The 17469-nt window shown below is 43.9% G+C and overlaps 1 protein-coding gene across 1 annotated transcript; it reads right to left on the bottom strand.

The window, feature by feature from the left end:
* Positions 1 to 143: 143 nt before the first annotated feature.
* Positions 144 to 16882, bottom strand: LOC147206452 (uncharacterized). Its single transcript, XM_086110329.1, has 16 exons — positions 16624 to 16882; positions 14420 to 14623; positions 14160 to 14228; positions 13993 to 14035; positions 12042 to 12187; positions 9891 to 10085; positions 9008 to 9094; positions 8741 to 8939; positions 7450 to 7673; positions 7125 to 7367; positions 6122 to 6367; positions 5701 to 5896; positions 3213 to 3418; positions 3009 to 3109; positions 1975 to 2146; positions 144 to 1375 (listed from the first exon to the last, which is right to left on the bottom strand). The coding sequence occupies exons 1-16, from the start codon at positions 16880 to 16882 to the stop codon at positions 999 to 1001; spliced, it is 2967 nt and encodes a 988-aa protein (XP_085966455.1). The 3' UTR covers positions 144 to 998.
* Positions 16883 to 17469: the final 587 nt, after the last annotated feature.

Genomic DNA, 17469 nt, shown 5'->3' with positions numbered 1-17469 from the left:
CATGGAAATTAGTACCGGTACTCACAACATTTCCACATATCGGAACAACATCTTATGTCATCCAACCATTCATCGAAGCGATATATGGTTGCAAAAATCTGAAATAAAATCATTTCACAAATAGATGCAACAGCACACACATCTAAGAAAAAAAATCTGACTTTTATTCATTCGTGTGTCAGTGTTTATCCCATAACTTCAGTCATAATTTCCATCACAGTTTCAAAATGCAGGCACTTTGTACTCATATATACAAAATCAAACTGCCCCAAAAGGAATCACTCATCAGCAGCGGGGCAAATGAAAACTATTATATTGGATTCTTGCTTTGCTTGTAAATTGATTCTGTCAGGTGCAATCTCCAAAATAACTAGCGTGTACTAACCCTCTCTGTCTTGTGATGAATATAATTTTCAAAAATTAATGTTTCTTATAGATATCAGAAAACAAAAATGAATACAATTACCCTAATATCATCCATTCATTTATTCCCTCGAGCCCTCGTCCGCATTAGTGTCATGAGTGGGCGGGCGCCAAGCGCAGCTGATTTGGGATACAGGCAGGTTGCCTTCAATTAAAAATGCCCAAGATTTGACATTGAGTAAATTTAGACATGATTATCATTATTTCGGTATGTTTTGGGGGGAGGGGGGTGCATCACACAATTTTCCTACTGTAAAATAAAAGTTTGGAAAAACGGCACTAGACCACCTAATATGAACAATATAACTTAAAGAGCGACAGACAAAACAAAAACATCACATTTACTTTTGACTAAACAAAAATGAATCCTTCTATTGTCTATTGTCCTTTACATTCCCTTTGCTTCAAACACATTCAAACAATAAAAAGTGTCATCGCCAACTACTGGCCTGGCATACATATTACAGTTTTTTTTTGGGGGGGGGGGTTGTTTTTTTGGGGGGGTTTTTTTGCATTTTTGCAGGTCCATGTGAACTTTGTCCTAAATCGTCGTGGTACACTTTGGTGAGTATTGACTAGGACTGGTTAAGACAAGTACTCTCATCCGCTTGCTGATCCGGGTTGGCGTCATAGTCGTGGATAAAACTGTAACGACGGTACACGGAGCCGCCTTGACTCGTGTACACCACGTCCACTTCATCACCGCTGTCCGGGTCGGGCACACCGTGAGGCATGTTGGCGCCGCCGCTCAATCTCTCGTAACTCTGTTTCCAGCAAAGCCTCCTCCTAGCTCGGGCCTTCACTAAGGCAAAGGCGAGCAGAGCCAGAGCAAGCGCGACCAGCAGGGCGACAGGCGCAGCAGCCGACGTGTGATGGAGGACGCCCGTAGACATGGTTGTGTCTGTGACCGGCTCGTCCCCTGACTTGGGTTCGGAGGCCTCCACGCACAGACCTACAAAAAGAAAAAAAAAATCAAGTGAGTCAATTAAAATATATTTTTAAACATATTTGAAACACACTTGGACATAAAAGAATAAATGCAATCATTAAGTGTCTAGAAAATACAGTACAATACATTTTACAGTATCTCTGTTCGATCCATTATGTCCCCTGTCGGGTGGCGAGTGACAAGTCTGTGTGTCAGTTTCTGGGCGTAAACTGCGGCTTGGTATGGAAAAAAATAAATAGAAATCCCATTGAGAGAACGGATTGTAATCCCTCCACAGGTAATTTGAAAAGAGGGAATATCGACACAACTGCTTCTGCACTTTTAATCGCATTATTTAACAAACAGTAACATAAAAGCATACACACACAAGCACATTTTTAGAAGACCTGCTAATGCCCGCGATTGTCGCCGTCGCTGTACTCCAGAGTGGCTAACGTTTAGCCAGTTAACAGCTATCCAATTCTACATTATCATTTGCTGACTTTCACGACACTCAGCAAACCAGGCCCGCCTTTCAAAGGCACACGTACACATTCAATGTCACATTTTCAACAGTGTAGAACGTGAGCATGGTTTATGACAGGAGGTGTGGTATTTTTCACCTGAGCGGCTGTCGCAGATGCAGCAGTCTGTGCGGTTCCCTTCCACCTGACAGCAGCGGGCACAGCGGCTCTCCACCGCGTGAAGGCCAAAATCTTGGTGACAAGTCAGGCAGTGGTCAGATCTCGGGCCGCTGCAATGCTTGCATGAGCTGTCACATGGCTCACAGGTGGCCTGCAGAGGTAGCCGTTAAACAAAAGGGCCTTTTTTTAATATTGTGCTGAAATTTCAATTCAAACATTAATTGTACATTTATAGAATTTTATATTTGGATTTTGGGATGGAAGTACTGTGGATCCCCAAATAGTCACGGTTCGGCATTTGCAAATCCGCTCCCTCAATATTCACAGGAAAACTCGCCAGTTTGTGATTTGTGATCTGTAGCGTTTCAAAACTGCTGATCAAATTCAACAATCAACCAATTGTTACTGTCGGGCATAAACGCCCCAAAAATACAAGCTAGTTGTCTGCTCAACGAAAACTAAACACGCGTACTTGCTCTGCTTTCTGCAATGAGTAAATATTCCACACACACAAAAAAAAAAAGGCTTTAAACTGTTTATTTCAAATCTCAGCTGATGGTTACTGTCAAACTAAATGTAAAACAAAAAAGAATGATGTTGTGTCTTTACAACAGCCAAATAGCCTCCAGTATCTTCACGCTGACTATGTATTGGAAAACACCAAAGGCGCACGGGCTCACAATTAGCATCCATCCGTTTCGAAGCAGAAGTGTTTTTGTCAACCAATTTTTGTGGTCGACTTAACCGAATTAGCCGAGTTTTTTCCCCAGCCCTAAAATAAATAAATAAAAACATGACAATTTTTACTGTTTAAATAGATTACTGGCATTTCCATTCATTTCAATAGAGAAAGCTGAAGATACAAGTTTTCAGTTCCAAGCATGGTCTAGGAACAAATTAGCTCATATGTCAGATTCCCACGATAATAGGCAAACAAACACTGGATGACATATGATTAGTATTTAGTACCATAAAACTGCTCGTATCAATACAATAATGTATGTGCAGCACACCTTTTCGGTGAAGTACCTCCCCTCCTCACAGCGTGGGTAGCAGACTTTGTCCTTTAGCGTGCTGCCTTTGTCACAAGTCACGCAGCTCTGAGGGGAACCGTCTGCCAAGCACACGCGACATTTGCTAAGAAAAATTGTGACCAATATTAACACGTAGGAAAGGAAATGGCGGCGAGAGGTCGACCACTTTGGCTTGATGGTCACCTATGCAGGTGTGGCAACTGATGTGGCATCGCAAGCACACGTCGTCGAGTCTGTAGAAGCGCTGTGGGCAACGCTCCACGCACAGCTTGGTGCCTTGCAGCTCCAGGAGGGGAGGCAGACAGGCCCGGCAGGATTCTGGCTCGGGACCGGTGCACATCTCACAGGAGTGGTGGCATTTCTCACAGTGGGAGCCCGCTTGGTAGTACCTTCAGAAAGGCAGGAAGATATTGATTGCAACAAGAGCAGTGTGGGAGGAGATTGAAAAACTACCCTTCAGTTTTAATGCTTGTCCTCATTCGGCTAGGATAGACAGTACCCCAGTTTTAAAAAAAAAATGCTCAAGAGGGTTAGGAAAACCTAACCCTCTTGCTGGGTCGCAGTGGACTTGGAGCAGACTGGGTTACTTTTACCCAAGGTTGGGTTAATTATTTTGACCCAGCGGATTAGGTTGAAGATTGGATTTGGGCAGGCTGAAGAGTTGAAGCTGGTCGCCATTTTGGATGTTTTTTGTGGTTGTCTCATGAAGTTTAAATAAATTTAATGTAACATTGTTCCAACAGATTGTGCAACAAACAACATAAATCATATATGAGCAGTCACTCAGGCTGTGTTTCAAAAGCTATGGAATGAAAATGTGTCTTTTGACGTCATTTAAATATACCTGCAGAGTAGGGACTTGCCTAACATTCAGTAACAGCTCGTTTTACAACTTTAGAGCCGCCACTTTAAAGGCAAACGTCCCCCTCAAGTTTCAACCTGGGTTTCGGGACAATCAGGAGACGCTGATCGGAGGACCTGAGAGACCTTGAAGGAACACAGGGTTCCAACTGGTTGGAGAGGTAGCAAGGTGCCAAGCCATTCGGGCATTTAAAACGAACAGCAAAATGTTGAAATCAATCCTACAAAGCACAGGAATTATGCGTACTGGTCAACATACGAGCAGCAGCGTTCTGGACTGTTTCCAAAACGTAACGCGATAAAAACGGTTTGACCTTGGACAGCCTCCTCAGCTGAAAGAAAAGCCCTTTCCTACCACAGCGTTTATTTTCATTTAAAGTGGAGGCGTTGCGTCAGGAAGGGCATCTGGTGTAATAACTGCCATCACAACATATCGAGCGAGTGTCTCGTGGTTCTCCTGTCAGGGGAAAATTGCTTCTTCTTCTTCAAAAATCTTTTAACCCAACGTGCGAGGTCAAATCCCCATAACCCCTACACTGAGAATCTATAACCCAGCAGGTTAGCGATGTCACCCAATTTGCATCACTTTGAACCCAGCAGTTTTAAGAATGCAGGAGGATCAGGATGACAAGTGTTCTTTTGTTGACTGATGCTCACAAAATTAAGTCCAATGTATGGTGAACAAATCATTTCTAGTAATGTGTCAGTAATGTGCTCAATTGGACAGTTGAACAGAGACTGGACCCAGGAACAGATTGTCTTTGACTGCCAGGCAGGAGGTACGGTTCTTTGAAGCCGCACTAACTCATGCTCGCTTCTCAAAACCGAAAACCCGAACCCTCGCAACTCCTGCTGGCCTTTATTGACGGTATATGCAAATTACAAGTGACATATCAGAAAAACACTGGCCCCTTCATTGACATGTTTTTCTACTTCTTCCCTCCGAACTTTGCTGATGTACGTTGCAAATTTCTCCACTGTGAGACAATAAAGGTTTTCTGATTTTATCTTGGGCAGCCCGGTAGTCCAGTGGTTAGCACGTCAACTTCACAGTGCAGAGGTACTGGGTTCAATTCCAGCTCCGGCCTCCCTGTGTAGAGTTTGCATGTTCTTCCCGGGCCTGCGTGGGTTTTCTCCGGGTACTCCGGTTTCCTCCCACATTCCAAAAACATGCATGGCAGGCTGATTGAACACTCTAAATTGTCCCGAGGTGTGAGTGTGGGCATGGATGGTTGTTCGTCTCTGTGTGCCCTACGATTGGCTGGCAACCGATTCAGGGTGTCCCCCGCCTACTGCCCAAAGACAGCTGGGATAGGCTCCAGCAACCCCCCCCCCCCCCCCCCCTCCGTGTGACCCTAGTGAGGATAAAGCGGTTCGGAAAATGAATGAATGACCTTATCTTATGCCGCGCCTCTCAGCGGACACCTGGGGGGCCAAGACACTTCCCGGTACAAGCACCAACATCTTCCCATGAACTGATACATCTGTAACTTTGCTCAAGGACATCTTATGCTGGAGCGCATTCTGTCCTCCCTATCCGCCCGAAGTTGAATCTTCCTGTCTTATCAGTTGACAAGCACCTCAAACTGACTCCTGATTCTCTGTGCTCCATTGTGTACACGCTGTATAAACACACGCATTCGAGGTCCATCAAGCATGTAACAAAATGTAACTTTTAAACACGATAACATTGTCTTTGTCTATTCTCCATCATAAGGTTGAGGAGAACGTAAACAGACCAGGAAAAGAGCTTATGGCTCCGTACAAAGTCAACAATATGGTACCAATGAGCTGGCATTCGGCGTCATACCCTGTGAGACAATGGCGGACGCAGAGATGAAGGAGGCGCAGGTATTTCGGGGAACAAGTGAGGCAGTCTCTGGGCGATGACCCCGTGCAGGTGTCGCACATGTGATCACAGGGCAAACAGAAACCCAGCTGGGTTCCATCTGCCTCCTGCCCGCTCGTGTACGTACCGGCCGGACATTCGCTCACGCAGGTCCTGTCTGTAAGACAACACACACAGACACGCCTCTGTTTTTATGCCCCCTTCGAAGACAATCGATGACTTTGTACTCTCAAGGCATTCTTTTTCCCTTTCTATTTTTCTATCATGGCCACAAAAGAATCACATTCTATCGTGCCGGTAGATATCCTGGGCTATATGCTGCGAACAATGAGCTGCAGAAATGACAAATAGTTTGAGATGAAGAACTTCATTGGAAACTCACTGTGAAGGTACCGGGGGACGGCGCACGTCAGGCATTCGTCGCTGGCAAGCCCCTCGCAGGAGTAGCAGTGGCGGTGGCAGCCCATACATGTGAACCGGTCGTCATGCAGGAAGGTCCTCGGGGGACAGTCACTATCACCGGTCACGCCGCACAGCAAGGTGTTCGGATCCAGAACCAGGCCTCGTTCGCACTGGGTGCACTGGTCAGGGTCCGGACCGGAGCAGCTCACACACGTCTGGTGGCACTCTGCACATCGTCAGTGTCATTTCTAGCAAACGTGCTGCCTTGACATGCAAAATGATGAAGTACCGGTAGTTATATTTAAGTCGTAATCATTTGTTCCTGTCTTGTATCTAAATGGGGTAACAGAGGCCAGATGAAAGAGCAGAGTGGCGTGTAAGCTCAAAAGTATAAAAATATTCTCAACCGGCAGATTCACCTATTGGCAGATTTATGGGGGTGACACACAATAAATGTTTTCTTAAAATTTCCCCAATCACCCGTGTGCTGGAGCTTTTCCCAGCTGACGTTGGGTGAGAGGTGGGGACATGGAGTACACCTTGAACTGGTTGCCAGCTAATCGCAAGACATCTATATCCATCCCATCCGTTTTGTGGACCGTTTTATCCTCACAAGGGTCACGGGGGGTGCTGGAGCCTATCCCAACCGTTTTCGGGCAGTAGGCGGGGGACACCCTGAACCGGTTGCCAGCCAATCGCAGGGCACACAGACACGAACAACCATCCGCGCTCACACTCACACCTAGGGACTATTTAGAGTGTTCAATCAGCCTGCCATGCATGTTTTGGGGATGTGGGAGGAAACCGGAGTACCCGGAGAAAACCCACACAGGGCCCGGGAGAACATGCAAACTCCACACAGGAAGGCCGAAGCCGGGATCGAACCAACGACCTCTGCACCGTGAGCTCGACGCGCTAACCACTGGACCGCCGTGCCGCCCCCGGGACATCTATAGACAGACAAAAACTTCAATAGATGTCACCTTGGCACTCTGTTGCTGTAGCCTCATAGTAGGTGCCAGTCGGGCACTCTTTTGAGCATGCGCCCTTATAGAGTTTGGGAGTGAATAAGGAGCAGGTCTCGCAGTCATCCGCCAAAGGCCCAGAACAGCTGCGACAGGTCGGATGGCACAGACCACAGCGGCCCTCCTCCATGTCCTCATAGTAGCCCGTGGGACAATTAGCCTTACAGGCACCATTCAGCATCAGGTATAAGAAAGTGCATTCTGGAGGAAGGAGACGGAAGAAGGTGCGATGTTTGTGGTGAACTGAAATACTTCTTTATCCACTGTATCACTTGCAACTCACTGAAGCAGGTCCTGTCGTCCGAGCAGATATCGCAATGAGGGGGGCAACGCCTGCAGGCGCCGTCGTCGGCAGGGTAAGCCCCCAGTGAACAGTTGAGTGTGCACGCACCGCCCTCCAAGTAGCGGCCTTCAGCGCAGGACAGACATTTTGTACCGGAGCCTTCGCACGTGAGGCAGGTATTGTCGCAGGCGCTGCAGGATCCCTCTGCCGTCTCCCAGTAGCCTCTGGAAGCAAAGTCAAGGGATATTTATTTGACTAGAATCCATCATAGAATTCATAACTGTGTGAGTGGTGAGAGGCGTTATTTTGTGAATTTTTGACGCATTTCTAATGGGGCGTTTCTGAACCAATTCCAATATGGAAATATTCACTCCATGAAGGAGATCATCTGAACCATTTTTAAACTTCGCCCCCCCCCTTTTTTTTTTTGACAAGAACCGCAACTATTCCAGTTTAAGGAGATATTTAACGCTTCAAATTCATGATTTCGTAACCAATTCAAATAATGTTGATATGTTTGGACTGTATCGCCACATTTCTCACCCAATACATCCATTCCAACTTCAATTAAAAAATCTGATCATTCAGGACAGAAGGGAACTATTTTTAACATGAAAAAAAAAATCCACACTTTTCCCATCATCCAATATTTTTCATGAGGCAAAACCATTGCAATGAATGGAAACAAAAATTTACATCAAATTCAAACCACTTCTCAAAGAAGTCACATTTTTACCTCCACGTTTGTTAACCACCTTTAACTATTCCAACATGAAATCGGTCAGCTCATTCAGGACATCTTGGGAATTATTTCTGACATACCCTGAATTCACCTACCGGTAATTCTGCATTTTCAGCTTTCTTTCCACAATAACTGAAGATTTTTTTTTCACTCAATGGGATAATTTCAAACATTCACATTTATCAAATGTTCTCTTTTTCGATGAGAAAATGTCCCAATGCATAGAGAATGTTTTGAAAATTTACCTCTATCTGATAATTCGGCAAGACTCACATTCTACATTTGTAATTCATTGTACAGCTTTTCATTTCGGCGCCAGCTCTCCACCATCCATGTGCAATTTGTGCTGAAATTTCAATTCCGATAGAAAGTGCAATTTCTTTTCTTTGACTTCAATACGCAGCGATGTATTCAAGAATGCTATAATCTTCACTTGATTTCTGTCTTTGGCATTATGACACGACATCTTGCATTTCCCAGCTTTCACACACAATCTATACAGGGATTGCCATTTCTGGCAATGATAAAAGTGCAACAATAGCAGCTTACTCCGGGCAGTTTGACCAGCACCTCCCCTGGTGAAGATAGAGCTTAAAGCTGCCTTTGGAACAGTCGATACAGTTATCGCTGGAGCCCACGCAGGCCTCGCAGTTTGGCGAGCAATTTTCACACAGCTGTGTGGCCGTGTTAGCATAGGAGCCGGGGGGACACTGCATCACGCAGGAACTTTCCTGGTCCAGGAAATAGCCTGTGAAATGATGATGCAGTGAGCGGTTTCAGGTGTGAATTTGACTGCCCGGCAGAACGTGTTTGTACCTTTAAAACAAGAGGAGCAATCCTGCGCCCGTGGGCCAAAGCAGCTCTTGCAGGATACATCACATGTGTGACATTTTCCAGAATCAGCTAGAAGTAAAACACCCACACGCACACGCACGCATGCACACACACACACACACACACACACACACACACACACACACACACGCACACACACACGCACACACGGAGAGTGTCAAATCAGATTCAAAAAGGCTAAAACTTGAGTGCCTGACTCAAGAATGAAATGATTGCTTGCATACATTTTGATTGGCAAAAAAGATGCAAACGCAAACGTGAATAAAATGTTCCGCTCATTTAAGACCTAAGGAAAAATAAATAAAATAATAAATCCCACGGATCACGCCATTAAGCTTCGTTTAACCATTTCAAAGAAGTATACGCTGAACAATTGCTTTTTGTTCTGCTTGGTAGCTGTTGAAGAATGCGCTGCATCATACTTAGAGGTGTTCCGCATCACCTGTAAACTATAAATACGCACTCGCCAAGACTGTTCATAATAATAGCACGGTTGAAAACAACTTGACTGGTGCTTCAAATGAGTCCAAGTGCCCTGTGCTGGATGAGCAAAGCTTTCTGGAAACACTCTACTAAAGCGTCTCTTGAGTGAGCGTGAACTGTTTGCGGTGGTGTGACTCGAACCCACAGCTCCCACGAGAGGATTCAAACTTGTGTCATCTGTAAGCACCCACTCTGCTCAAGTGTCCTTAAGCAAGACACCAAACCATCAGCGAGTGAAGCAGTCAAACATCAGGTCAGCATCATCTCGGTCATTTGGTACTTTGCTCAGATACGACCACTGTCGTTATCTCCCGAAAGGAAATTAGCCACATTCAAGGTTGGAAATTACTGGTAGCCTTACCGTCAAAGTAGTGCCCCAATGGGCAGTTAGTCAGAGGGCACTGCCCATGAAGAGGAGAGTTGCCCGCCAGACAGAGGTCACAGTCTGTTGAGCGAGGCCCGTGGCATGTCTGGCAGGAGCTGTGGCAAGGCTCACAGCGCCACCCGGTGGTCTCCCTGAAGGATTGTTGTGGGCATTGTTTCACACATTTGCCTCCTGTCATGGGCAGAGAAGTAAATAGATTCCACTTGACAATTGATCTGCACAACAATCTACCCCGAGGAATATATATGAAATACAATGGATAATACAAGTCTATGCACCCCTGTTAAAATGCCAGTTTTTGTGATGAGACCAAGGTGAACGATTTCAAAACTTTGTTCGCCTGTAACCTAATTGTAGCCTGTAATCTGCACAGCGCCATTCAAGGTGCAAAAAGTTATGTGTCTTACTACTATACTAAATCCAATCGTCCATCGCGTATGTACTCATTAGAGTCACAGCTCAGCTGGAGCCGACGCGAGCTGACTTTGAACGAGAGGCATTTTTTAAATGTTATTGAAATCATAAAACAATTACTCATTGATTTCAAACTTCGTATTTATTCAATTACTAAAACACATTTACTCAAAACTACCATCATGGCCTCATGCCCATTTCCCTGCACACTGAACACTTTATTCTTGAACACGCTATTCTTTTTGTCAAGTGCAAAATGACCATGTCACTACGATGAGAAAGCCTCTTTCATTTTCATTCTGCTGCAGCCGCACCTTTGCTGCACTGCATCTTTGCACACATTCAAACCTTGAAGAAGCATCTCCCTTATCTCTTCATCATATTTATTTGATCTTGTTTTGTTGTTCCGTTTTGATTTTCACAAGTCTTGGGATGCATGCATGGAGTTTATACTTTCCGATCACGGACATCCTCGTTCGTTTATATCAAGCGTGCCCAAACTTTTTTGACCGAAGATCTCCTTTTTGATCAACCAACCACCCGCGATTGACCCGTTAACGCGCACATGCACGCACGCCATGATGGCACTTTGGCAGCCTGTTAACTATCGTAGCTCACACGTACCATTTGAAAATAATAAGAATAATAATAACGATAAAAGATATAGCGCAACAGCGCCAATCACAAGCTGCAATGGCAGACTGCTGAGCGCTAACAACTTCCGGTGATATAGGTCACGCGCCAGCGTAGGTTAAAGATTTACCTGCTTTATTTTATTTTATTTTTTTAAATACTTTTTGTGAAAATGAGACTCATAGGATGATTAGGGTGCAGTGTACATTAACACAAAAAATATATTACTAGCATGCAAAAAGACACTCAAATGGTTGGTTGTTTATTTTCTCCTCTACCGGTCGATCGCGATCGACGTAATGGGTACACCTTATATCGGGGGTCGGCAACACGCGGCTCTAGAGCCGCATGCGGCTCTTTAGCGACATCTAATGGCTCCCTGGAGCTTTATAAAAAATGTTTGTAAATGGAAAAAGATTTTGATAGTAGGCTAATATAGCTCAAATAGATATAGATACATGTTGCAGCTCCGAAAAAGGAGAGCTATGGTGTTGGTTTTTTAAAACGTACACTTTATATATACTTTTAACAGTCTTGACAAATTCCGTCCGTGCCTTCTCTCTTCTCGTTCAACTCGAGAGGCGTTCAAAGACAGCCTCCGAAAAACGGAAATTCATGATGACTTCACTGACACTAAGAAAAGTGAAAACAATGCACCAAAACAAAAAAAAGCAAGCGAGGAAATCACAAAATAAATTCTATGGGGCCGTTTGTGAACACCCAACAAAGGAATGAATAACATAAACAATTCTGAGACAGTCCAGTCTCCTATATACATAGAGCATGTGTTTCCTTCATTGTAGGTTTTATAGAAGGCTTTTATTTTTTTGCAGCTCCAGACATGTGGGGGGTTTTTTTGTTTTTTTTTTGTCCTATATGGCTCTTTCAACATTTTGGGTTGCCGACCCCTGCCTTATATGATAAGAAGAGTTGAACAAGAAAGATACAATCGAGCTCCAGTATGACTCGTTTGGCACATTAACCCTTTCAAGGGACAGCGGTTACTCCAGTGGACAGCTTAACATGTTATCAGGTTGCTAATTAGTGAGCAAAATGGGGGAAAATATAAAAGTGCGGTACCGTTAAGGAAGTAATCTGGCTGGCAGGCAAGGCACTGTGCCTCACCCCTGCAGTCTGCACACGGCATGGGGCAGGACAGGCACACACCCCTGCCTTGGTCCTCATACGTGCGCTGGGGGCAGTGCTTGCGACACTGGTGTCTGAAACTGTCAAAGGAAAAGTTAATAACTAACCCATGTATAATGCCAATCGTAATATTTACCCTTTTTAAACAATAATCTAGAACCCCACCTTGCTGTGTGCATGTGAAACTGGCCAGTAATTATTGACAAACCTCCACTTGTTTTTAAGCCAATATGTTGAGCTATTGTGACATTTTCAATGGGCCTTTCAAAGTGTCACATTTACATGAAGAAAAATGTCGAGGCAGGCAGGTCCCACCCCTTTGTAGCAGGATGAAATGACACGAGGAATGATAAAACATCCAGCACAACTGCAGTCGTATTGCTTTCATACAACAACAGACAAGGATACACGATGCCGAACGATTTTTTTTCATACGTTGTCGCTTTCCTCTTAACACAGAAAATTAATTGACATTTATTTGCAACTCGGAGCCATGGAGGAATCATTAACCTGTCTTCCGTGTCCCCCGAGGCCGATCTGAGCTATTTAATTTCGCCAACCGTCCTGAAATGTAGTGCAAAGTAAAGATGTGCACCAAAGATGTCGCACAGCAAAATGACAACAAGCAACGATCCACTAAATCCTCTGGGTCTCTTGTGCCACCTTCCCTAATGAGAGTCCGACCCAGTGACAAGCCAGGGTGCGATCTCTTTGGCGTTGCCTCGGCGCTGAGATGCGTTGGATGTTTGAGGGGGAACAGCTGGAGGCGCCACATAATATCAATCAAGTGTTGAGAAACCGCGGGATGTTTGAGGATCCCTCTGAGCCAATATTAGAATCTCCATTCCATAAGGGCACGGCAACATTACCCAAGCAACAGCCCCCCCCCTCCCCTTTTCCTTAATGTGTGTCTAAGTTAGGTAGAATGGGCTGCAGATGCACCACAATGTTAACCTTTAGGCCATGAAACAAACCTGCTGGGTGTTATCTAAGTAAATTCGTAGTTCCTTGGGAGGACGCCAAAACGTCCATCACGTTTACAAACTCAGAACTTTCCCATCAGAGCCTCACACCACAAAAGGAGAAATATTTGGTGACGTATTCAAATTAATTTTGTGTGTAGATCACTTTAAAAACACAACCAGAAATGACATCATCAAACTGCTGAGGATATGTATTCCAAATTTGGAATTTAACCTATCCAACCTAGCCAAGTATATCTTTTGTGAACTGCATATTAGAGATACAACGATTAATCGACATCGAAATGATTATCAAATGAATGGACAACTATTTACGGAATGGATTAAATGTCAACAGTAAATATTCTCAGATTTCCTTTGTCCTCCATGAAGTCAGAACTGTGATGGTGGACTTTAACCTCCTGCGATTGCTGAGCGGTAACGTGAAGGTGGACATCAACCCGCAGGCAGCCTTGCACTCTTTGCATCCACCTACTCAAAGTTGTTTGACGCAAACGCCGCCTCCGAGCACCACTCTGGCTCAGGTAACAGTGTCTCTTTTTGAATGTGCGGTAATCTGACACACAAAATGCCAGAAAAGGGGCAAAAGTAAACAATGAGAGGTCTGTTTAAGATCCCTATACTGTGACCCACAATTTGTGAGTCAGCAGAAGAAGAGAGCCAAGTGTAGTTTTAGTTTCACCGATTAAAACCTCACAAATATATAAAATACATTTAAAATTTTTTTTATATGTCTACAACTCCAATGACAAGGAGTGACAGCAAAAATTCGCAAACCTTCTTATTCTTTTACACTTTTAATCAAATGTCAACTCATCCGATGTTTACACACTTTCAAGGTGAGCGCGAGAAGAAAATGTCACTTGTCGGCAGATAAAAATAATGGAAGATTAAAAACTCACAGAAAGTAACCTTGAGCGCAACTGCTGCAAATCTCAGGGTCTTCTGTTAAAGAAAGAAAAAAAAAGGGTAAGAACAACCAATTTGAAGTGAATCATTTTACAAACTGGGTTTTAATAGCCAGAAAGGACCATTCAATTGATACATCAACAGTAAAAGTGACTTTTACCTGTGGAGCATGTTTTGCAGCCCATCGGACAGTCAATACACTCGCCTGTATCGAGATCCTGCACTTGTCCTGCAACACGGAGCCATACAAATCTGACATTTTGCGACATTTTCTGTAATTACATTTATTCTATCTTTGCATTCTGTCCTCCATTTTGTATCACATTGAACAAACCAAATTCAAGTCTGGGAGAACTCACGAACATGCTTTTGTCTGATTCTCAAATGTATCCACAACAAAAGATTTGGTGTCCTGTTTACCTATATCACAGTGTGCCGTTTGGCAGAGCCCACCGTGGAGTTTGTAGCGTTCGCGACATTTGGTACATATATTGCCATCTGTGCAGAGTTCACAATTGGCTATGCAGGGCAGGCAGGCATAGCGACCCCTGTCAGGATACAGTCCGCGGGGGCAGTGCATCCGACAGCGACCTTGGTGGAGGAAACGTTCCTGTCCATTTTCATCTGAAGGAAAAAGAACAAAGAAAACCGAATGCATTTTCTTTTCTTTGAGATAATATTTTGCCCTAGGGAGCCATTTCATGCAAATCCCTCCATTATCCATTTTCCATACTGCTTATCCTTATTTGGGTCACAGGTTAGCGAAAGCATATTTTAGCTGATTTTTTGGGGGGCTAGAGGCATCCCAGAATTTGTCGTCACCAGTCAAATATTGCGCACGCACAAACAAAACAGCATTTGCACTCACATTCACATCCAATGGATGATTTTAAATTGACATTTTTCACGCCGCAAATGTTTTTTGTAATTTGGGAAGAAGTGGAAGAACCTGCTGAAAAATAATGGAAGGATGCCCACACAAAGAAATCAACACAGAAGAACCCTGAACTTAGATTAAAACAGATCGATGTGTCATCTCTGTGCCATTTCATGGAATCCCTTTCCGCAGATCTTTGAAAATAGTATTTCTATGCTTTGGTTGGACTTTTTGAGGGCTTTTGTTGGGATTGCAGTCACTAAAGAAAAATAAAGAGACCTTAAAAAAACAATTTCAAGATAACTTCATGTATTGTTGGTAGTGATTGGATTAAATTTGAATATCTGGATGAATTTTGACCCAAAATGGGATGATCGATTGCAGTCCCGCCTCCATAAAAATGCAGGTCTATTTTATTGTTTTATTATATATATTTTTTAATTGCTGTCACGAAGTGACCGGTAAGTTTCTCTATTCAAGGCAATGCAGGATATACTGCTCAAATAAGTAAAAGAAAATATTTACCTTGAATTTTTAAAAACACAAATCTACAAAGAGCAGAACAATGCGCCACAATTATCGGCATACCTTCGCTGGCTTCCCGTGATGAGTTCAGAGTGAAAATGAGGATTTTGTTTGTTGCTTCTCATTTTACAGTGGCATGGCTTCTAGCAAATATCTTCAGCATCAATTTGCAAGCCTAATACTTTGTTAGTCTAAACCTATATTTGACAGTGATCATAATTTAGGCTACACCTGTGTAAAAACAATAGATGTACACTATTCGGTGCAACCAGAGAGTCATTGACGAGGATAGGAAAATGCTACCATTTTTTGAGAGTCACCCACCCAGAACCTCTAATACATAAACATTTTCAAGTTCCGCGTAAAACTGAAGTAAATGGTCACAATCTATAAAGTGTCCAGGCCCTGATTGCTCATATTCTGTGGGCCTAGCTGTGACCCTTGAGGCATCCCTAGAAGCAGCTGGGCACAGTATTAACTGTAAGAGTCGAGTGGCGACTGGAGGGTAGCCACAAGCTGCACCTGCTTTTTGAAACTCCTCCACCTCCCAGCATGCACGCGCACACATCACAGCTCCATGACAATACACTGCAGAGTGACTTTTGATGCTTTTTGAAGTGCAACATCAAGGCCGCCGTCCATAGTGCTGTGTAATAAAAGACTATGTACTGCAAGTGCACTAACTTACAGATGGAGGCGGCCAGAACACACACAAATGAGCCCATCCCACAAGTGTGTGTGAGGTAAAACCCGGTGAACCGCACAAGTAATTCAAGCCAAAGGGGATATTTTCTCCTTTCCCTCGGATTAACAAAGAGCCCATTCTCACACGATCACATTACTCCGAAGAAGTAGGAGGGAAATGATCACACCTACATTTTTTTAACAATATCAACGGTCCCTCTATGAGCAGAAATGTTAGAAATCCCACCCATGACTGTTTTAACAGGGGTAAATGTGAAACTACAAACGACTTTGGTGTGTTTTAAATGGTCATCCATTAAAACGATGGACAGAGGCAATCCATTACATTCAAACTCCAAAAACTGATTGAACTCACTAAGAAGAATTGTTAAATTATCTTTTTTCAATTCATGAATAAAGATGAGACAAATCACAACATCTTATATTAGTTAACGATTTCAACAAAAAATAGGAAATCTAATACCATAGTTAAAACTGCGTCATTTATATGTTCCAAGCAGGACATCCTTTCACTCACCCACTCCACAGGTAGTGCACTCAAACAGCTCATGGCCCCAGCACTCGGAACAGGTGGGATGGCAGAGGACACATTGGCTCTTGAGCACAAACTGTCCTCTCGGGCAGGACAGAGCTCCGCACCCGACGAGCGCAAGGAAGAGGAGCTGGATCGCGCCGAACAAGAGGGACCTCATTGCTGTTGCTGCGACGACTGCAAAGTGAAGACGAGAAGGCAGCAGTGCCGCCGACTGACTTGCTCGGACGCAGTGTCCGTGCATGCAGCAAGTGAAGCGCCCAGACTCAAACACCAGCCCACAAATACTGTAACCTGCTCGTCCAGTTCATTGGGAAGTGGACAAATGGCCAATGTGCAGGATTGGATAGATAGATAGATAGATAGATAGATAGATAGATAGATAGATAGATAGATAGATAGATAGATAGATAGATAGATAGATAGATAGATAGATAGATAGATAGATAGATAGATAGATAGATAGATAGATAGATAGATAGATAGATAGATAGATCTATTTGCGTGCGCATGCATTTAAATTGTGTGCGTGTTGGAATCATCTGACCCAGATTTATTCAAAAGTAAAATCTAGGTCGCACCCGGTTTACGGATGTAAATTAGAGGGATTCTGTGGTTTTCCCCGCCGCGGCTGTTTATTTATTCAACTGCCAAAACCGATTGTAACTCGAGTAAAACGATTGTTAAAAGACGGTATAAAACCTGAGTAAAAACAAACAACTACTTAGGGGTGATTTTGAGCAGAAAAGGAACAAAACGTGGTTTATCGGGGACTACATAGTTTGGCGGCAGGAACACTTGCCGCCTTTACGAGCAAACTATTAAAAACAG

Source organism: Hippocampus guttulatus, chromosome 4 (genome assembly GCF_054856545.1).
Source record: "Hippocampus guttulatus isolate MCC_2025c chromosome 4, RoL_Hgut_1.0, whole genome shotgun sequence".
In the NCBI taxonomy this organism is placed as follows: domain Eukaryota; kingdom Metazoa; phylum Chordata; class Actinopteri; order Syngnathiformes; family Syngnathidae; genus Hippocampus; species Hippocampus guttulatus.
Note: the sequence above shows the minus strand (reverse complement) of the source record. Positions and strands in the feature narration are given on the sequence as shown.